Source organism: Carcharodon carcharias, chromosome 7, assembly GCF_017639515.1.
Source record: "Carcharodon carcharias isolate sCarCar2 chromosome 7, sCarCar2.pri, whole genome shotgun sequence".
Taxonomy (NCBI): domain Eukaryota; kingdom Metazoa; phylum Chordata; class Chondrichthyes; order Lamniformes; family Lamnidae; genus Carcharodon; species Carcharodon carcharias.
Genome location: NC_054473.1, coordinates 78891604 through 78914773, shown reverse-complemented (window position 1 = coordinate 78914773; position 23170 = coordinate 78891604). Strand labels below are relative to the sequence as shown.

Genomic DNA, 23170 nt, shown 5'->3' with positions numbered 1-23170 from the left:
CCAAGTTAATGCGCTGTCTGCATGGGAATCAACAGGTGGGGGTCAATTGTGCATTGTGATCCCCATACCTATTTTTGTGAACTGTCCAGTTTAGCCCCCTTTTTTTATTTCGTAAGTTACTTTATTTGAGTCTCCCAGCTAGCTGAAAGAATGAGCCTGAAACCTGTGCTCAGGACTTGCCGATACCACTCTACAACTGGGTCTTAGCAGGTGCATGATTTTTTTCTAAAGTTTTTCTCCTTCCCTGGCACCTGATCAATGCTCCACCTGATGACAATGAGTCGCATAGGGAACCATAGATGAGGGTCTTCACCTTACTGCTACATATCACTGTAAGTTACAGTCCTGATATGCACTGCCACCACGCACCCAGGTCAAAATTACCATCTAAATTAAGACATAATATGGTTTAGTTAGAACTTAGCTGCTTTTCAAATATTAGCAGGTAACCATTGCAAGGCCGGGAAGTTCTGATTAGAGGGTATTGCTTTGACACCTCTTCATGGTTGCTGGTCTTCTTCTCTTTCTCAGCAGTTGTTCTTTCTATTCAATTGTTGGAACTATTCCTTCATGAGACTTTTCTTCTAAGTGGGCTGTGCCCCGGCCTGTACTTTTATGGTTCTCCTGTGTTAGTTTAAACTAGTCTGAATATAATCCAGAAATCAGCACCAATTAGTGTTGTGAGCAGCATTCAGGTATTAATTGGTGGCTTTTCAATTTCTTAAGAAACCTAACAATTGTTAAATAGACAAATAATTGGAGTGACTGCTTGTATTCACTCCATGGGGATAAACATGAACGGCTAGTAAATATAGCAAAGGTGGAATTGTAGGCAGGGGCTGAGGGAGGGGGAGGGAGAAGAGGGAAGGGTGGAGGGTAGTTAGGATAGATATACAGTGGAGTGGATAGGGAAGGGGTGGATGGAATGGAGAGAAGAGGGAAGGATGAGGGGGCACATCCTGGACAGTAGCAGATGACAGGGACTCTGGCCCATATGAGCTCCCAGGCTTTGGAAATTTATCTGCAGGAGTGCAGATGCCTCCTGTTCCCATGCAAATTCACTGCCTTCCCACTGACCCTGCATGCTGTAGCAAGGCCCCTTGTACAATTGGGGCCCGCAATCACTGGTTAAATTTTTTTTTACATGAATAAGCATACAAAGCATTATCCCAATCAATGGGTATTTAAAAATCACCTGTGAGGTTCCTGGCTGTCAAAGATTCCTTGGAATTCATCCAAATAGTTTGTAAAATCTTTTGTAAAGTTGGCAAAGTGCTGCAGGCTAGCAAGGCCCTGGATGTCCCTCCATGCTCTTTCTGACAGCCAGTCAGGGGCTGGGTTGGGGCTCAATGTCTGGACAGATCCTCCAGAGAGAAGGTAATGCCATTCTTCCTGTTCAATGCATTCAAATTAGGACAGGTCATTACAATAGTATGAATAAGTAAATAAAAATATAAAATGTTGGATGTACCCAAAAGATCATTAGCAATTGAAAAAGAGAAAAGCCAACTTAACGTTTTGGGTAGATATTTTTGAGTAGACTAGACCTGAAAAGTTAAAAGCCGTTACTACTCTTTCTCTCTCCATAGATGCTGCCTGATCTGCTGAATGTTTCCAACATTTTCTGCTTTTATTTCTGAAAAGTTAGCATCTCTCTTCTCTTTCAGATGTTCACTGAGGTGCTATGATATTTGTTTTTTATTTTTCCCTCAGATTTCCAATAATAGATTTTTTTTCTGATTTTATTTATTTCAGTAATTAATTATATGCAGATTAGTTTTGTTGCTATACAAGGGGGTACGATCCTGGAAGCCAGTGTCTTCCAGTATCTGCGACAGGTAGATTGGTGAGGTTAGGGCCATGCGGGATTTCCCCTCGTGGTGGTTCTTTCACCACCTGTCACAGGTCCAGTATGGCAGCTATTTCCATCAGGACTCAGCCAGCTTGGTCAGTAGCATTACTACCAGGCTTAGTGATGGACATTTAAAATGTCAAAATTTTTTTACATAGGGAATAATTAGGATCTGGAATGCACTGCCTAAGAGTGTGGTGGCAACTTTTAATCGGGGCTTTCAGAAGGGAATTGGACAAGCATCTGAAGTGAATTAATAAAATTCAGGGCTGCAGGGAAAGGGTGGGGGAATGAAATTAGCTAAGCTGCTCTTGCAGAGAGCTGGCATGGACACAATGGGCTGAATGGCTGCCTCCTATGCTGTAACCATTCTATAATTTTAAGTCCCACACCCAGTGTACATTCTTTGCCCTTACTACCCTCAGCGCTGCTTCCAAGTGGTATTCATCATTGAGAAGCACTGATTCATCAGCTGAAGGAGGGTGACAGGTGATAATCAATAGGGATGGCCTGATGATATGAGACTTTATGGGGCCTAGAATCAATGTTGAGGAATCCCAGGGCCAATCTATCCTGACTGTATATTATTGTGCTGTGTCCTTCTGTGCTGTAAGAATTGATGAATGGGATTAGAGTTGAAAGCTGTGGTGGGAGCTAACAATGGCACAAGCAAAGACAGTGAATCAAAAGACTATCTTTTCAACTGAGATTTCTAAGATTAGGCCAATAGAAGTTTATGCATATGTTACTGACCATGTCAATCTTGTTATCATTCATCATGATTCTCACGCACACCAGGAAAGCAAACATTAGCTTGTGCTTCTCAAAAAGACTCCTGCAGACACTGAGGTACAGACTGTAGGTGAAGTAACTATTGATAAGTTTTATCCTCTTCTCCACAGTATCTGAACAACAAAATGAACAGCTGTGTATGTTATTTCAGAAAAAATTTCAAATTTCTACCTAGTTTTCTATCCGCCTCCTTTTAAAGTTGATGAATAGCTTCTCCTCTTTAGCACATGGCAATGAAGGATCACCTGGATAAATGACTTCTTACAGGGGACGATCTTAACCCTGCCCACCCAGTATAAAATGGGCAGTTAAAATTGCTGAAGTTACTTACCGAACTGGGAACCACTAGGTTTTGATTTTCGCCTCCTCTCAAGCCAGCAATATGCCCTCTTTAATATATGTAAGTCAATGACATCAATAGGACCAGACTGCAATTTTTACTGGGTGGCCTGAGCCAGAAGCAGCAGCGAGTTTCTCACAAACAAATCAACAAAACAGTTTGAGACAAAAGATACCTTAATATATAGGTTTTCAGAAAATAACTTTTCTTGAGAGGTCAACAGGAGCTCGAGTGATTCTCTGGGCCTCACATGGTTGCCACAATCTTCCTTTCCGCACTGATTGTGGACCCTCCTGCAAGGGAAGGCCCAGTAGCCGACCCCAAAACTTACTTATTGATAGCAGGTAGCTTCCGCGACATATGATTTTCTGCCACTTCCCGCCAACATCAAGCATTTAAGATTGACGGGGGGGTCAAGTAGATGGAAAAATAACTCACCAGGAACTCGCTGCTAGTTAAAATCCAGGCCACTGAGTTTTATGCACAAGTTACAGAACTTTACAACTAATATTTGTTAATGGTTGGATTTTAATTGACTTATAACTTTATTCTAAATTTTCCTCAAGTTTTTCCTATTCTCATTTTCAGAATCATCTGGATAACTCATTCAAGCCCCAGCATAAGTGTGGGCAGGAAATCTGTGCTCACACCTCTGCTCATGACCACATGAAAGCTGGTTCATTACCATGTAGAACTGTCTGCTGTCTGGCTGCCAGCATGACTCAGAGTGGGAACTCACTGACTGAGGAATCCCATTCTACTGCAATTAGACACTGGTGTGGTATGCCCTTCACTTGCAATGTTGTCTCTAAGCAATCAGCCCAACTTACGGCTGTAGAATAAAAAATGGAATATAGCATAGGTTATTGAGTTAACGTAATGTATATGCTATTGTAAAATTGCAATATTGATGTGACTGATGTACCTGCTCGCTCGGAATTTACAATGCCTGACATGAAGATGCTGAGGAACCATTCCAAAGAATACTGGTACATGGGGTCCACGTTGGACAAATCAGATACACAGAAAAACAGGATCTGTGTGCGGACAGCCACAGGAACATACTGCAGCCGAGTGATATCAATATCTTTCTCCGTTTGTTCTGCTATCGTCACTTTTATCTGTGGGAAGATTATGTATTCAGCATTGCAGAGTAAATTGATGTAGCTCAGATTATATAATCTATGTGCTTTGAATGGCACAGGTTTGTTGCCTGTAAATTTTTCCTTGTCAATTTTCTTAATTAGTATTTCACCCTGTGTCACCTTGCCCAGATAGCCAAAAGTCAGTGTGGACTAATGCACTGAGTGTCAATGAGCTATTTAAGTGTATAAGACATTACAATCCAGTCTCATTCTGTCCTCCCCAATGACAACACAAGTGCAATATCAGCAGAAATCATGAACAACAAAAAGCTCATTTTTCCTTCCTTAACCAAGGGATGCTGAGGCCATACAAGAGGCTCTTGCTTTTTTTTTTGATCGGGAAACAAAGTGATACAGGTAATTAGACAGGGAAACATCAAGTTTGAAACGGGCAAGTGAGGAGATAAGATAAATGAAGAAATAGTTGATACCAATTTTAGATTGCAGTAGAGACGGAAGAGTGATGGAGTGATGAACTCCTGGGAATACGTTGAGAGCAATGAATGTTGCGTTTTTGGAACTTTAAAGAAATGGGTATAGAATATTTAGAGGAGTGATAGTGGTTTGATAAACAATAGCAGTTTTGACAAAATGTATGACTTCTATACTTCCATCAGTATCATTGTCCTTCCATTAATATTGCAGCACTTCCGGAAGTATTATACCTCCATTCCTACACCCTAGGAGGACAAGAGCAATAGATGCATGGGAACATCACCACCTGCAAGTTCCACTCCAAGCCACACACCGTCCTGACATGGAACTATATTGCCATTTGTTCACTGTTGCAGGATCAAAAGCCTGGAACTCCATTCCCAGCAGCACCGTGGGTGTACCTACACCAGACAGACGGCAACTGTTCAAGGCGGTGGTTCACCACCACCTCCGGATGGGCAATTAGGGACAGCAGCAAATTCTGGCCTTGCCAGTGGCATCCACGTCCCATTAAAGAATTTTACAAAATTAACATCCTTCCATGAATATCACTGCACTTCCATTAATATCATTGTGCATTCATTAATATCACTATGCTTCTATTACTATCGCTACACTTCAATCAGTATCAGTCCTTCTATTAGTATCACCGTCCTACCATCAATATCATCGTCCTTCTGTCAATATCACAAAACCACGTTGACGCTGCCTGATGACCTCGAACTTATCCAAGTGCCCTGCTATAACTTCTTTAATAACAGCTTTCAACATTTTCCCTACAACAGATGTTAAGCTAAATGGCTAAATGGCAGTTTCCTGCTTTCTATCTCCTTCCCTTTTTGAATAATGGAGTTACATTTGCTATCTTCCAATCTAATGGCACTTTCATCAAATCTAGGGAGTTTTGGAAAATTAAAACCAATGTATCAACTACCTCACCAGACACTTCTTTTAACACCCTGGGTTGAAGTCCATCAGGACCCAGGCTCTTGTCAGCTCACAGTTCCAACAATTTACTCACTACCACTTGTGACTGTAATTTTCCTGACTTCCTTCCCCACTTCCAGTTCCGAGTTTATAGCTGCTTCTGGGATGTTACTTGTATCCTCAGAGTGAAAACTGATGCAAAATACCTGTTCAATTCATCTGCCATCTTCCTGTTTGCGATTATCAATTCTCCAGACTCACTTTCTCTAGGACCAACATTCACTTTGTTAACTCTTTTTTCTTTTAAAATATTTACAAAAACTCTGACTATCTGTTTTTATATTTCTGGCTAGCTTTCTCTTACACTCTAATTTTTCCCTCCTTATTAGTCTTTTAGTCATCATTTGCTGTTCCTTATATTCTGCCCAATCTTCTGGCCTTCCACTTATCTTTGCACATTTATATGCTTTTTCTTTAAGTTTGATGTTATCTTTCATCTTTCTTGTTAACCATGGATGATGTGTCCATCCCTTGGACTTTTTCCTACTTGTTGGAATGTATCTATTCTGTCAGTTTTGAAATATCCCCTTAAATATTTGCCACTGCATCTCTATTGACCTAGCCCTTAACCTAATTTGCCAATTCACATTCGCCAGCTCAGGACATAAGGAGGCTACAAAAAGATATAGATAGGTTAACTGAGTGGGCAAAGACTTGGCAAATGGACTATAATGTGGGAAAATGTGAAATGGTCCATTTTGGCAGGAAGAACAAAAGAGACACATATTATCTAAATGGTGAGAGGTTGCAGAGCTCTGAGATGCAGAAGGATCTGGGGGTCTTAGTGCATGAATTGCAAAAGGGATGCAGGTACAGCAAATAATTAGGAAAGCTAATAGAATGTCATCATTTATTGCAAAGGGAATTGAATACAAAAGTAGGGAGGTTATGTTCAATTATACAAAGCACTAGTGAGACCACATCTGGAGTACTGTATACAGTATTGGTCATCTTATTTAAGGAAGGGTGTAAATGCATTGGAGGTAGTTCAGAGAAGCTCTATCAGACTAATACCTGGAATGGGTAGTCTTATGAGAAAAGGTTGGACAGACTAGTCTTGTATCCGCTGGAGTTTAGAAGAGTAAGAGGTGACTTGATTGAAACACATACGATCCCGAGGGGTTTTGACAGGGTGAATGTGGAGTGGATATTTCCTCTTGTGGGAAAATCTAGAACTAGGGGTCACTGTTTAAAAATAAGGATTCGCCCATTTAAAACGGAGGTCAGGTGAAATTTTTTCTCTGAGGGCCATGAGTCTTTGGAACTCTCTTCCTTAAAAAGCGGTGGAAGCAAAGTCTTTGAATATTTTTAAGGCAGAAGTGGATAGATTCTTGATAAGCAAGGGGGTGATAGGTTATTGGGAGTAGGTAGGATGCAGATTTCAGGTTATTATCGGATCAGCCATTCTTTTATTAAATGGCAGAGCAGACTCGAGGGGCTGAATGGCCTACACCTGCTCCTTGCTTGTATGTTCGTATACAATATAAAATTGTTGCTTCACCTGACATTGGTATTCTTGTATTGTCCTGAAGAGTGCAAGATGAAAAGCTTTGACAAAATGTATTTTTTTAATAATACTCAATAGTATTATCCTACCATCAACATCATCGTCCTTCCATCAACATCATTGTCCTACTGTCAACATCACTGTCCTTCTGTCAACATCACTGTCCTTCCATCAATTATCGCCCTTCAATTAATATTATTGCACTTCCATTAATGTCACTGCACTTCTGCTATTATCACCAGCCTTCCATTTGTATTACTTCATTTCCTATCACCATCCTTCCAATAATATCATCATCTTTCCATTAATATCACTGCACTACTGTTAGTATCACTGTTCTTCCATTTATATCATTCCACTTCCATTAGTGTTAATGTCCTTCCATCAATATTGCTGCTTATCTATTAATATAATTGCATTTTTATTAATATTACTGCACTTCCATTCATATTACTGCAATTCAATCAATATTGTGAGCTGAATTTAACATTTGTGAATTTTGCTTCAATTCAATCTATCCAAGGTTGGAGCAACTTGGAGCCAGCCTGGAAAATATGCTGAACTTTTTGAGTGTTGAAATTCTAAAAGTACTGGATCTGTTTCAGAACTCACATGGATGTATACTAATGCTGTAAAGGAAGACTGATTATACCACCTTGGAAGTACACTGTTGTGTCTGTGTTTCTTTAGTGTATCACATGCATGTGTTTGTATGTGTGTGCGTCATGGATGTGTGCAGAAGCTTTAGTATTTCTCATATTGCTTTTCAGAGCAGTTGAAAATGTCCACTTCTTACCAGATTATAAAACTGACACTAACCATGATTTCTCCCGCTTTAACCTTAGATGCCTCTAGGACTTTGATTAATTCCACATCATCCACAGGATTGCCTTCAGAGGTGCTCAGGCGCATAAGTATCTGATCTTCTATCTCTTTCAGCTCATTCCTCATTTTAACATTGCTGACGATCAACTGATTTTTGGCTTCTTCCAAATCGGGACGTTCTTGTGCCACCACACGACCGAGGAGTTGGTCTTCCAGCCCACTGCGGTATTAAGGCACAATTTACAAGTTCCACGCTAAAATCCAATGATCATCTTATTGAATTCAGACCATGTTCTTATTGTACTTCTTAAAGTCTAGTAATGTTCTATATTTTCACTTTGAGAAATGGAATCAGAAACATTTTATTTTCCTAAGATACTACTTTATTTCTAATTTCACCACTTCATAAAAATGGCAAATTTGCCTAAATTAAAACATGGCATGTCAGAAAATGAATTTTTTTTTAGTAAACATTCCTCATTATGTTTGAAGGAGCTGAAAGACAGAATTCAAATCTACTAACCAGTATACACAGAACTGAAAACTATCAACTGAACTTTTCACTGGTATGGGTAAAAAGAGATCCAGGGCTGCCTCCTAACAAATGCAGAAAACGAGCTGAATCAAGTCCCCAGGACCTGATGGCCTACATCCCAGGGTCTTAAAGGAAGTGGCAGTGGAGATAGTGGATGCATTGGCTATAATATTCCAAAATTCCCTGAATTCTGGAAAGGTTCCAGTGGATTAGAAAAATGCTAATAAAATGCCCTTATTCAAAAAGGGGGGGAGGCAGAAAGTAGGAAACTATAGACCAGTCAGCTTAATGTCTGTCTTTGGAGAATTGTTGGAATCCATTATTAAGGAAGTAGTAATGGGGCGTTTAGAAAGTCAAAATGCAATCCATCAGAGTCAGCATGGCTTTCTGAAGAATAAATCGTGTTTGACTAATTTGCTAGAGTTCTTTGAAGATGTGACAAGCAAAGTGGATAATGGGATCCTGGAGATGTAGTATATCCGGACTTCCAGAAGGCCTTTGATAAGGTGCTGCACAAAAGATTAATACACAAGATAAGAGGGAGTTAGGGGTAATATATTAGCTTGGAGAGAGGATTGGTTAACCAACAGAAAGCAGAGAGTCGGGATAAATGAGTCTTTTTCTGATGACAAGCTGTAACTCGTGGGGAACCACAGGGTTCGGTCCTTGGGCGCCAACTATTTACAATCTATATTAATAACTTGGATTCAGGGATAGAAGGTAATAAAGCTAAATTTGCAGATGACACCAAAATAGGTGGGAAAGTAAGTTGCAATGAAGAAATAAGAAATTTGCAAATGGATATGGGCAGGTTAGGTGAATGGGCCAAAATTTGGCAGATGGAGTTTAACGTGGATAAGTGTGAGGTTATCTATTTTGATCGGAAGAATAAAAAGGCAACTTATTGTTTAAATGGAGAGAAACTTCAGAATGCTTCAGTGCAGAGGGATCTGGGTGTTCCTGTGCATGAATCTCTGAAAGCTAGTATGCAGGTACAGCAGGTAATAAGGAAGGCAAATGGAATTTTGGCATTTATTGCTAAAGGAATAGAGTATAAAAATAGGGAAGTGTTGTTGCAACTGTACAAGGCATTGGTGAGACCACACCTGAAGTACTGTGTACAGTTTTGGTCCCTTTACCTGAGGAAGGATGTAGTTGCATTGGAGGCGGTTCAGAGGAGGTTCACTAGATTGATTCCAGAGATGCGGGGCTTGTCTTATGAGGAGAGATTGAGCAGTTTAGGCCAATGCTCACTAGAGTTTAGAAGGATGAGAGGAGATCTAATTGAGGTATATAAGATGCTAAAGGGGATAGACAAAGTAGACTTGGAGCAGATGTTTCCCCTTGTGGGGCATTCTAGAATGAGAAGCCATAGTTTTAGGCTAAGGGGTGGTAGATTTAAATCAGAGATGAGGAGGAATTACTCTTCTCAAAGGGCCGTGAATCTGTGGAATTCACTACCTCAGAGTGCAGTGGATGCCAGGATGCTGAATAAACTTAAGGAGGAGATAGACAGATTTTTAATTAGTAACAGGTTGAAAGGTTATGGGGAGATGGCGGGAAATTGGAGTTGAGGCCGAAATGAGATCAGCCATGATCGTAATGAATGGCGGGGCAGGCTCAAGGGGCTGAATTGCCTACTCCTGCTCCTAGTTCTTATGTTCTTATGAATGACTACCTCCGATCAATTCCACAAATCAGATTAGTGGTTGAAAATATGAATTTTCTTAAAGTGATATATCCAGGCAATTTCTTCTCAGTCCTTCAAGGGTGTCTCTACATAGAGGGGCCTTCTCCTTTCAGCCTCTGATTGGGTGATACCTTGTGGCTTCTTAATTGGTTGCCACCAGTAAAATCCCTTCCAATGTCCTGCCCTTCGCTCACACAGGCTAGGGACCAATCCATGACGTGCCAGTAATATTCCGCCCAATATTGAAGCATGTATCAGTAATCGTAATTTAATGCTGCTTGCTATTCAGTCCTTCATACTATTCAAGCAGAAGGGAGTGCAGTGACGGAATGGATGGTGAGGAGCGGCAAAGTGAAAGGAGGAAGCTGGAGGGAGCGGGGGAGGGAGGGCGGAAGCATGAGGGAGCAGGGGAGGGCGGAAGCATGAGGGAGCGGGGAAGGGAGGGCGGAAGCATGAGGGAATGGGGAAGGGAGGGCGGAAGCATGAGGGAACGGGGAAGGGAGGTCTGAAGCATGAGGGAATGGGGAAAGGAGGTGGAAGCATGAGGGAGCGGGGAAGGGCGGAAGCATGAGGGAACAGAAGAGGTCGGAAGCATGAGGGAACGGGGGAGGGAAGTTGAAAGCATCAGGGAGGGAAAGGGGGAAGCTGGAGGAAGGGGGAAGCTGGAGGGTGAAGTGTGAGGGAACGGGGAAGAGAGGAGGAGGGAGCAGGGAAGAGCAGGGGAGAAGCTGGCAGGAGTGGGGAAGAGAGGAGAGGAGCTGGAGGGAATGGGCAGTGGAGGAATGGATGATGAGAGCATGAAGAAGTGGGCGGTGAGAGGGAGCAGGTGGCAGGAGGGGCTGAAAGGCAGACTGCCTTGGAACAAATGATTTTGCGAAGCAGGTGGAGGAAGCACAATGGTGACAGAAGAGGCTGGAGAAACCATGCATGTATCAGGGATGGAGTGGAAGCCAACTTCCTTTTCCTGTTTGGTGTTGGTGGTTGGAGTTACAGTGGTGTCTCAAATGCATCAAGTGCAGCAACATCACCGATAGGACAGACACTCACCTTGGAGACAGTGTGAAGTTAATGAGAGTGACTTTTGTTGATATCTCAGGAGTGTAGTGAGGATTGGGCAGCTTGGTGGTGATATACATTTTAAAGTCTTCATGATAAGGAATGATGGAATCTCCCAGCTTTATGACAGTACTGCCCTGCTGTTTGTAGGTCTGAAAAGCAGAAGGAAATGCTTTGATGAGACCAGGACCAAGTATTTTACACAAGTAGCTGTTCATATGTTTATTCAGTTTAACTTTAGCTGACGTAAAATAACTTTCATTCCAACAGATGTACTCAAGATATCCGGTACAGCATTATCTCTGGTGAATGGCATAATGCAACTGTGTACCCAAAATGTGTAATTAATACCAAAATTGTACCATACCTGAGAATGCAACTAAGCAATCATAACAACCTTCCAGTGAAGGGAGGAGAGACTAGATGGCTGCCAAATGTCTTTCCGTTTTTTTAAAAAACTTCCATAAAATGAAAAACGTATTCAAAATCACGATGAAGTGAAAACTGGACAGTTTCTGCAACAGGCGAGCAGGCTCAGCCAGTTTTTCACCGCAGTCATGCAGCTTATTAACTGCACAAACTCCACATTGATTGACCAGACACCAATGTTCCATTTTTTTTGTAATGCACGGCTGATTCATTTCAGTGCGCACACCATTTAAACTCTTTTTTGCACGGTTGCACACGCACCGCAATTTAAACGGGCTAACATATGCGTGGCCTGGGCGGGCACTTTTGCGTTGCTGCGCAACTTTGAGGAAACATTGAGAGGTACTGTGTCATCTCATTTTAAAAATCACTCGCTCATCTTATTTACGTGACAAATATGTGTAAATGCCTTGGATTATAAACTCAATGCTGTCGGTGTTTTGGAGGTCTGGTACAAGCAGCCCACTGCATCTATGGCAATATTTAATCAATCATCTGAATTGAGAATGATTAAATGGCATTTTTCCTTTAAAAAAAACGAAATGTTCTATCTAGAAACGAGCAGAAATGAATCTTGCTGATGTACCTATCACTGTTAAACTTAGGTCTTGTAATCACTTATTCACCAGTTACAATTCCTACTGTGGAGCTTCAAGGGGTGGCGACACATGTGGAGAAATTGCCCCATTCGTAGTCAACAGCTGCAGTGCATTACTTCTTGACTTGCAAGAACCTGTGTGGTGGGACGATGCAATAGGAACATTTTCACCAGTGTGTGTCTGCTGATTTGCTCGTACCATTTTCAACAGTACAGGTTCCAGGGCTGGATCCAGCTCCTCCCCCACGTTCTCCATCAGGCACGGCTTCCCAAAACGTATAGCGTTCTCTAGACTCCGCAGGAAATCGCGGTCAGTTATCTTGAAGATATCTAATCCTTGCTCTCTTTCCTAAAGTGAACAACAAGGTGAGTCAATTTGGACAGTGCCCCGGAGACAGGAGGCCTACTTCCAGCAACATGTGCTCTTGCTCGTTTTGGCCTCGTGACCAAGTGGAGAATTGCAGTACATTTTAATGATAGATCGATAGGAACTAGCAAGGGCGTATCCAGGGGGAAGGTAATTTTGCTCAGAACAACTCTACAAAGATGAGGTTTCGATTAGAATGGCATAGTGTAGTGTACAGTGGGATACACCGGGATTTTGCAGCTTTCTTAGGGCAGTGTTAACAAATTTTCATTCCTGACATGAAGCATATTGATGAATTTCCGGGAGAGCTGTTGGTAGTTTTGGCGTGGAAGCCAGTGGATCCCGAAGTATAAAAAGGCCCAGTATGTCAAATTCCAGCTGGGAGTAAAACAAACATTTTCAATGTGGTCTGTTGCAAGTTGTGGGCTAGGGGGTGAGGGTTCATAGATAAATACTTGGAAACATTTTAATTCTGCTTTGAACTTATTATCCCACTTACACTGATTACTCAATTCCTAATAAGGTTTCCCAGCGATTCGAACATTTTCAGTCTCAGTTTTATAGATCGATTGGTCTTTTGTGATGTTCTGAGATATGTCAAGAGGCAATTTGAAATTTTGCTGGATATAAATTTTGGCCACCAGAGAATAAAATTGGTCCAGTGGCCTTGAATTTCCTCGGGGTTGCTTTAGCCTCACCGCCACAACTTTGTGTAACTGGAGTTCTGCTATACCTTCGGCAAAGTTAATGCGACGGAGCACCTACAAGTGCAAGAACATTTCTGGCTAGTAACCTTTTAAGTATAAAATCTTTCACTGTGACTATCAAGTCAATTTTATCATTTTAGTCAGAATAGTCTTGACTTGGCTATTGTAGGGTAGTAATTGCGATTATTTATCGGATCTCACACCAAGGACGATGTCTACAGACTGCACATTGTGTTTCACACTCCTGATTGGCAAACGAGACAGACCTCACCCAAGTTCTAAAGGAAAATTTTGGGGTAATATTCACTTGCTGCAGGGGCTAGTGGGAGTGGTTTGGTAGTAGATTGAAATCATTAGAAAGGAAAATCTGGGGGCAGTGCGGGGGGGGGGGGCGGGGGCGGGTGTGGTGGTGGTGTTTATACTAGATGGTCGATTACTACCTATTTTATTAATGCTTGGAATCTGTCATCAAAATCTGAAAACCAACAAGCTAGTTTTCGGTTCTGATAACCAATCCCGTACTTTATCAGGTGCTGATGGAAATGCTTTATGGTTTTTATTTTGCAGCAAGATACAATAGATTTTAGTTCTAATGAAATAGAATTGGTTACATCCATCACCTTGCCAGTGGTCTGATATTCTAGTCATTTTGTAGCCTTTTACATTTCTGAAGTGTTTTGTATGTTGTAGAGAGGTACTTTCTTGACTATAGACTTGCACTCTGTGGGAATCATATCCCTTAAGGCTGAATGTTTCTTTTACAGAATGGAAGGGCTCAGCATTAACTGTACATTGGATGTTAACCTGGGATTTTTTGAAAAGGTCATAAGTTCACCTTGGAATTGTCAACAAGCAGGCCTCTTCCAAGAAATCACCTGATCTTTATGATACTTAAGAAGGAGTTGTCTGTTTGTTTTGAACTGCAAAGCATTTTAATTAATGAAAAGCTGAAAGGCAAAAAGACAATTGCATGGCAGAGGCAAACCTTAAGTTTGAACCTGCTGATTTTTGAAGGCAGTCTTGTTGGGGAACATGCTGAGGAAGGAAGACTAACTGGCTCTCCCTCTCTCTACCTTGCCTAAAATTGTGTGTAGCTATCAACCTGTAGCCAGAGTGTAACCAGTCTGCATTTGGACCTGCAAAGCTGAGACCAGGTGGTGAGAATTTCCAGGCATCCACCGGGACCAGCTTCACATGAGAGAACTACAGGTCAACAGTGTCGAGACCCTACAGACTTTATCCTTTATTTTATAACACTCATCCTCCAAACCCCTTCTCTACAGAGAGACACTGCCCTTTGTTTGTCTGTGTGTGTGTGTTGGGGGAATTCTTTAGGGAGAGATAGATAGGTATGCTTCCTGATTACAATTGTGTGGGTACTTACAAATTGTTAAAAGAAGTTTTGTTTTAAAATAAATTAATCATTCAGTTTTTTTTGAAAGAAGCCTGGTCAGTGTCTCTTTTCATCTGGGCACTAGAAGTATAGGAAAACAATTGGCCATTTTGGTGAGAAATTTAAACATTTAAATGAATGGTATGGCCTGCAGAATAGTAGGGCTTGATAATTCGTGCACTTCTCCCATCCCGGTTGTAATATAAATTGGTGGCTCTTGCAGGATTTGAAACACGGACAGCGAGTGATTAGATGCAGAATAATAATTGATAAGGGATGAAAAGATGAAGACTCGGTTTCTTATACATAGGTAAAGTAAAATGGTGTTGGAAGTTGCTAAGACTTTCTACAGATGGAAACGGTAATCCTGACTGGTTTACAAAACGTAACCAAGACTCAGCAAATGGAATTGTTGGATAAATTGGAGTTAGAATTACCCGTAAAGGCAAGGAAAGCAGACATAGTTGAAATAATACTGCACCATTTGAAACTGGAAGCAATACCAGAGAGACCATGTTCTCCAGGGCATGAGTCAATTGAATTGGCTGAGATTCAGTTGCAAATGAAAAAAACATGAATTGGAGGCAAGAGAAAGAGAGGAAAAGAAGAAAGAGAGGAAAAGGATAATGAGAGAGCATTTCTAAGGGAGCAAGCAGAAAGGCAATAGAGAGAAAAGGAGCAAGATAAGACAAGAGAACTTGAGCTCCAGAGGGAGAAGTTAGCAATGGAGGAGAAAGAGAAGGAATGAGAAAGGGAATACCAGCTTAAAAGGCTGGACTTTAAAAAAAAGAGGCCTCAGATGCTGAAGAAGGTTTTGATGATAAAGAAACCTCCAACCCAAAGCCTAGTGGGGAGATGTTTAAATTTGTACATGTCCTCCCAAAGTTTGAGGAAAGGGATGTAGAGGCATTCTTTATTTTGTTTGAAAGGGTAGCTAAGCAAAGGAATCTAGACATTGCTCTTACAGAGTAGGTTGGATAGAACTCACGAGGTTTATGCTTCACTGTTAGAAGAGGGATTATGATACAGTAAAAAAGCCTATTGAGTGCATATGAGTTACTACCTGAGGCATACAGACAGAAATTTTGGGATATAAGGAAACAGCCTTGGCAGACCTATATTGAATTTGAGAGGGCTAAACAAGAGTAATTTTAACTCATGGACACAGGCACTAAAAGTAGAGATAACATATGAAGCACTGAGGGAAATAATTCTCCTGGAAGAATTTAAAAAATCACTTCCTCCAGTAGTTAGAACCCATGTTGAGGACCAGAGGGTAACAACAGTTTGACAGGCAGCAGAGATGGCTGACGATTATGAACTGGTCCATAAGTCCAAACCCTTTTCCCGTCACCCCCACAAACCTGAGAAGGATAGAAGGTGGAAAGGTGAAAGGAAGGCAGTAGCCGGGGAAGAGAAAGGACACATTGAGTGGAATTTTATCCAGGGGGTCTCACCTGCTGGAAATCTCTCCCTGCTCTCCCCATCCTGAGAGCTGCTGGCCAGTCAGAGGCTGGCAGCTGTTCATTGTATCAGTGCCACTGGGGGAGCAGTAGTGCACCCACTGGAAGATAGGACGCAATTATACCAAGTTTTAATATAATGAATAATCATGCCATAGGGGATGGGGACCGCATGAGGCTTAACCCGCTGTTGACTTAATCTCTAAATTTGAACCCACCATTGGGAAAGTGAAATTTCAGTTCCTGTCTAGTGAAGTCACCCCCCACCTCACTACGTTTCCCACTCTTGCAGGCCCCATGATATCCCCCCCCCCACCCCTGCCACAGTTTCAGATCTATAACTTTTCATCAGAACTCAAAATGAAAGGTCATTGATTTGAAACATTAACTCTGTTTCATTGATGCTGCTAGACCATATACAAGTTTAGTTGTACAAGTGATACAATTGGATGTACATTTGTAATATTATCTTCTCAATTTTCTCCCCTTCTCTGCTGGAGACATGGGCCTTCAATGGGTACCAGCTTCCCTTTGGTCCCTCACTAAAGTTGCCATTTTTCATTTGTGTCTTCAGGCAGTAAATGTTCATTGTAGCTAGCTTAAAATAATTTCAGTAGCAATAGTAATCAGGAGGAGGAAAACTGGTGGATAGTTTTCTCCTCAGCACAAGGATTATAAGACCAATTCTAGTAACCCAGCTGGGATAGCTAAGACCATTGATCGAATCCTGTGCCTTCCTGTTCTGCAAGGCTTCACATTGCACTAGGCTCTATATTACCAACTAAAGCACCAGTAAGTCACATCTTTGACAATATTCCAAGCTTGTGCAAGTGGCAGTGAACATCAGCCACTGTTCATGGATATCAGGAACTCGCAAACATGTTACCCCTGATTGTCCAGAATGTGCAGTCGGGAGGTAATGCTCTCAGTGTCACAGTTGCAAATTGTACTATAATATGGTTCATATCTTATACATACTTTTGTGGTGCCAAGCTAACAAGTCTTTACTGCAGTGTCCGAAGAGCCAAGTCTTTCGGTCAGACAATGTCTCGCATGTTGATCTCAATAATCTTACCAAATTTTTTATCCATTTATTTGCTTGACCTTGTGGATCAATAAAAAGTGGCCACCGTTGAGTGTACTGTGTGATTACTCCATTCTCTACTGACAATGCATCTTTGGGAAGACCTGCAATCTGTGAAACAGAGGAAATGACAGTAAACAGCTTAATCAAGAACAAGAGGGCATAATATTAGAAATGAAGTCAGGCCATTCAGGAGCGAAATCTGGCAGCAGTTTTTCCATACAATGGGTCATGGACATGTGGAATTTTGTCCCAAAAGGCTGTGGATGCTGGAGCAGTTGAAATTTTCAAGAGTGAAATCTTTTTGTGGAAACGATGTTGAGGTACAGATCAGCCATGATCCAACTGATGGCTGAATATGCTTAAGGGATTGAATAGCCTCCTCCTCTTCCTATGTTAACCAGTAGCATTGACACACCAAAGCAATTTTGGAATATGCAGTTTGTGGTTCTAGTTGTCACAAGGGCAAGAAACAAAGTTTGAGAGTAAGCTTCAACGAACTACAAGAAGATAACCAGGATTGCAACAGGTAGAGAGCATGAAGATAGAAACACTGATCAAAGCACATCCAAAACACAAATTCAACAAATAAAACTTCACTATAATAAAGGCATTTTCATGCACAACCTAAAAACTGCTCCCACCTTTTGGAGACTAACCTCCAGTTGATACTTTGTCCCATTTACATATTCCTTTGAGACCATTCTTCTGTTGCTGGGCTCCACAGAGAGATCTGATCACAAAATACCCATTATTAATGTGATACCAGGAAATATATATGCAGCTCCAGATATTGGTGCCTAACCTAAGCAACTAGGACAGGCACTGAAATCCAGTAGCCTGGTCAACATTTAGTCCCCCCAACCAACATCAAACAGATTAACTTGTCATTATCTCATTGGTCTTTGTGGGATCTCACTGTGTGCAAATTAGTTGTTGCATTTGTCTAGGTAACAACAAGTGACCAAACCTCAATGTCATTGGCTATAAAGCACTTTGAGATCATCTGAGAATGTGACAGGTGCTATATCAATGCAAGTTCTCTCTTTGTTTCATATTATCCAGGACAATCACATTGCCATGCCTCCCCTAGAAAATATATTGTGGAAGGAAGCTCCAAGGCAGACATTGCTCTGAGCTTGCCTTCAGCACCAGAGACCCCAGCATGGAAATGCCAGAGAACAAAATACAGATGCAGGCTCCAAATGCCAATTTTTATTCATTCTTGGGATGTGAGCACCATCCTTGAGAAGGTGGGCCATGAGGGATAGAAAATAAATGCTGGCCTTTCCAACTCACTGCTGTTATGAGATTCCCCAGCACCTAGGCACTAATTCAGAAGTAGATGTAGGTTTCATTACCTCATTGCGATGTCTTCGACAGCTCAGCTGAGGATACAAGACAAAGTTCCATTCCACTAGTAACATCACCTCAGGTGAAGCCTGCCTCATTGTTGGCCTGCTAAATTTCCAGCCTTATCGAATTATTTTGGTGATTCATTAGCCCATTTCCAATAAATTGAGTTCATGCCTGCATTAAAATAGCTGACAATCTGTGCAGCATTTGCTTCTAGGTTGTATAGATTGATACTGTGGGATCCATTGCACATGGTGTAGAAATTTTGAAATATTCTATGTGTAGATACTATCCCAGCAGAACCACTTTATACTCAATCTGTGGATTGTTATATTTGCAGATTTGTTTCTTTGACTGAACAATATTGGCCATAGAATATTTTGCCAGGTCATTGATTAATGAACGGCCCATAATTCTGACTTTGGATGATGGTGAAAAAGGCATGACCTGAGCTCCCTCCCCTTCCCTACCCATTAAATACCTCTTCCAATTTCCATTTCTATTGTCTTCAGTAGAAAGGTGTTTAATGGGTAAGCGAGCTGATGTTGCATATTTCACACTGTTGTCCAAAGTCAAAATGCTCATCCTCCCACCTAAAATTAAAAGCCTGTGATGCATGGGGTCCCTTCACTGGCAGGCATTTTACTTCCAGGTCTCTATAATCACCCATAATGAAATATGTGAGCAAAGGCTAAAATGTCCCACTCTCTGACTTTTTCTCACAGTGGAACAGAGTGCTACCTCCTTCTGGTGTTTCCAGTCTGGGCTAGATGTGCAAAATGGAATACTTTCCTATATTTTCCAGCTGCACTAAATTTGCATGCCACTGAGGTATATCACCAAGTTATCAATAAAGCAACTTTAACAAGTTACCTCTGGGACTTCCAATTATCAGACTTTTGCCAAATTAAAATGGATGACAATGACCTACCTGCCAGGATCGTATTTTCACAGGGTCTCCTAATGTTAAAATCAGATTGGATTCTTTTGTGTGTGGAAGTCCAAGCACAACAAATTCTTTCAGCCATTCATCATTCATTGCTGCACGATATTCTCCCTAAAAGTTAATTTAGGGCATGTTAAAAAAATAGCAATGCAGTGGTAACAAGGACAATCCAAATGAGCTGATATAACTAAGTATTGCTGAAAAATAATTTTGTCAAAGCTTTTGTCTTGCACTCATCAGGAGAATTCGCAAGAAAATACCAATGTCAGGAGAAACAACATATTTATACTATATGAGAAGAGAATGCTGATTGGTTGGCAAGTGACTTGTAGAGGTGTTGCCGTGGAGAATGCACTAGTGGATGGTGACTGACAGTTCACTGCCAAGCATGTGAAGCTAGCTGTTTCACACTGCTACTATGCTGTAGCAACATGAGCGGTATTCACCACTAACAGCATGCTGCCACCAAGCCAAAAAGAAGTTCTGCCTATCATACAAATGAGTAATGTGGTGTATGAATTTCAGTGCCAGTGTGATGCTAGGTAAGTAGGCCATATGTCCCAAAGACTGGCAGATCGTATCAAACAGCATGTCTCTTCCGCTATTCGCAATGGGCAAGGTGTGGATCGTACCCAACCAGCCTGTGCTTGCAAAACTCAAAATACAGTGCCCAACATTAGATGTGATTCTATGATTGGACAACATTTGCTAAATAATCCTCTGTGCTAAAAATTACGCTGACAAAAATTTAAGATTGTCAGTCGGGCACGCAGTATGGTGCATTTGTGTGTACTGGAAGCTACATATATTGATACGCAGGGCCCTGTTCTTTGCAGACAGGAAGAACATGTACACACGTTGTGCCTGTTTTAGCTAAACAAAATGTGATAGCCATTCACTGGTTCATTCCCCAGGGCAGTGTCTTGATCAATCGGAGTTAAGCTGCCCGGTTTAAATTTCAAACAATGCTTGGCAGTTAACTGTCAGTCACTACCCACTACTGCATTCTCCATGGCAAGGCCTCTACCATCAGAGTCCACTTGCCAACCATTCTCTTCCCATTCAGTATAAATATGTTGTTTCCCCTGACATTGGTATTTTCTTACAAATTGTCCTGCTGAGTATGAGATGAAAAGCTTCGACAAAAAAGTATCTTCTTTTCAGCAATACTCAGCTTCTGTACTATTTGATATAACTAACTTACACTGGGAGTTCCTAAGCTGTGCTAATGCATTTCTTCAGTAACTCTTAAAACCTGATAGGAAAAGCTCTGTTTTTCCAAACCTATTAAAATCTCAAGCTAAATGAGCTGTGTGCTCCAAATGGAGAATCCCGATGAGCATTCTGCTTATAAGAACTTAAGAACTAGGAGCAATTTAGTAGGCAATTCAGCCCCTCGAGCCTGCTTCGCCCTTCATTACGATCATGGCTGATCTCATTTCGGCCTCAACTCCAATTTCCCGCCCTCTGTCTATCCCTTTTAGCATCTTATATACCTCAATTAGATCTCCTCTCATCCTTCTAAACTCTAGCAAGTATGGGCCTGAACTGTTCAATCTCTCTTAATAAGACAAGCCCCGCATCTCTGGAATCATTCTAGTGAACCTCCTCTGAACCGCCTCCAATGCAACTACATCCTTCCTCAAGTAAGGGGACTAAAACTGCGCACAGTACTCCAGGTACGGTCTCACCAATGCCTTGTACAGTTGCAACAACACTTCCCTACTTTTATACTCTATTCCTTTAGCAATAAATGCCAAAATTCCATTTGCCTTCCTTATTACCTGCTGTACCTGCATACTAGTTTTATGTGATTCATGCACGAGGACACCCAGATCCCTCTGCACTGAAGCATTCTGAAGTTTCTCTCCATTTAAATAATAAGTCGCCCTTTTATTCTTCCGACCAAAATAGATAACCTCACACTTATCCACGTTAAACTCCATCTGCCAAATTTTGGCCCATTCACCCAACCTGTCCATATCCATTTGTAAATTTCTTATTGCTTCATTGCAACTTACTTTCCCACCTATTTTGGTGTCATCTGTTTATATCGTGTACCTATTGTTAAGGTGATTTTTAAAAAAAGTATACTGTGAAATTGATGGTTTATGTTGTATAGACTACACAAGGTGAATGATGGAAGAGTTCCTCTGATGTCCCATTGGTACAAGAAATTACAGTGATGGAGGGAAGTGCCCAGCAATATGCTGTGCTGGAGTTATCCTAAGGAACATTAGCCCACTTACTGGGCTACAGGCAAGCTTCGTTTGAAGTAAACTGGTTTTGTATTACTCACCGTGAAAGGACCTAGATAAGCCACATACCCTCCTGCGATTAGCACATCCCCCGCTACGTTATTGATCATGTGGTTCAGGTCCTGGATAGTTTCTTCCCAGCGGATTTTCTCATCAGACAGTCCATTTAATAACTATGGAAAACCAAATAGAGCAAAAGGAGTAACTCCGAAAAATATTTTATGCTGAAGAATAACAAATTGTCCTCACAAATAACGAGGTATAACAATTTAAATAATTGGCAATATTTCTCTTCACATTTTTACTCAATTTACAAAAGCAGCTAAAAGGAATGATTAAGTAGCATCAGAAATTTGAACTTTTTTTAACTTTTACTCAATTGCCAAGGTTCATTAGGTTAGAAATGATTACTGATGATATTAGCGAATGGTTGACTACTTAGCATTGTTGATAAGGCATTCCTCTGTCCATTAATCTGCTGTTTGTCCACTGTCCACAGAGTTAGGAAAGGGAGTTTGAAAGAGGTTGGAAGGGTTGGGGAGGGGTAGATGTCCATTTGCAGGGGTTTGAAGTAGGTAAACTGGATCTAGCAGGTAAGAAGAAGGCACATATTCTGGATCCAGCATTCCTTGGCTCTTTTTAGTTGACAGGTTTACCGAAGACTGAGAAATCTGCCTGGGCAGGGTTAAATAAAAGTGTGCTAATTCTGAGGCACGTAGCCTCTTTATAATATTTAAATAATGAATCAACTTCCTGCGAGTATTTAATTGTTCACTCCCACCCTGCCTCCATTAAAACCATAAGTGGGCAGGTTGGGGGTGAGTTTCAGATTTTTACATGTCGCCTGACCCAAATCACCCGATTTTAGAGTTTAGAGTTCTTCCCAATCTTATTATTGTCCAGTTTCTCAGTTACTTTTCTAATTTATTTTAGTTTGTGCCCCTTTGTAAAGTGTCCAGTTTAGAGCCTTCTGAACTCAATATTGAGTTCAACAATTTTAGATTATAACCTCTGCTCCCATTTTGTTTAATTTTACTTTGCTGATTTGTTTTTAATTTTTTCTTATTTCCTTTACTACACTTCTGGACAGCAGTTATTCAGGATCTTGTCATTCACATCTCCTCTAGACACATCTTTTCTTTACTTGTCCCATTATCAATCTTTTTGGCCTTGTGCCATGAAACTTCTTGTCATTTAATTTTTCCTGCCCTCCTCCCTGTTACAGGCCTTTCTTCTTGTTCTTCTTTCTAACCTCCTGCCTTTCACTGGCTCAAACCTATTGCATCAGAGCTGGGAAAGGTTAGAAATTTAAGGTCAGAAACAAAAACTTTGGGCGGCCTGTCACTGCAGCTGAAGCCTGGCAGGCAGGGAGGTTTCTAAGTCTACATGGTGTGCTGGACCCCTG

General features: G+C 41.2%; 1 protein-coding gene across 1 annotated transcript in view; it reads right to left on the bottom strand.

The window, feature by feature from the left end:
* dnah1 (dynein, axonemal, heavy chain 1) overlaps positions 1-23170 on the bottom strand; it is a 524711-nt gene that overhangs the window by 77144 nt on the left and 424397 nt on the right. Inside the window, exons 57-65 of the mRNA XM_041191637.1 lie at positions 21807-21938; positions 19493-19618; positions 17197-17316; positions 12391-12540; positions 11156-11316; positions 7878-8103; positions 3910-4105; positions 2606-2757; positions 1196-1392 (exon numbers count right to left, since the gene is read on the bottom strand). Coding sequence (XP_041047571.1) covers positions 1196-1392; positions 2606-2757; positions 3910-4105; positions 7878-8103; positions 11156-11316; positions 12391-12540; positions 17197-17316; positions 19493-19618; positions 21807-21938 — 1460 coding nt within the window. The remainder of the gene's footprint in view (positions 1-1195; positions 1393-2605; positions 2758-3909; positions 4106-7877; positions 8104-11155; positions 11317-12390; positions 12541-17196; positions 17317-19492; positions 19619-21806; positions 21939-23170) is intronic.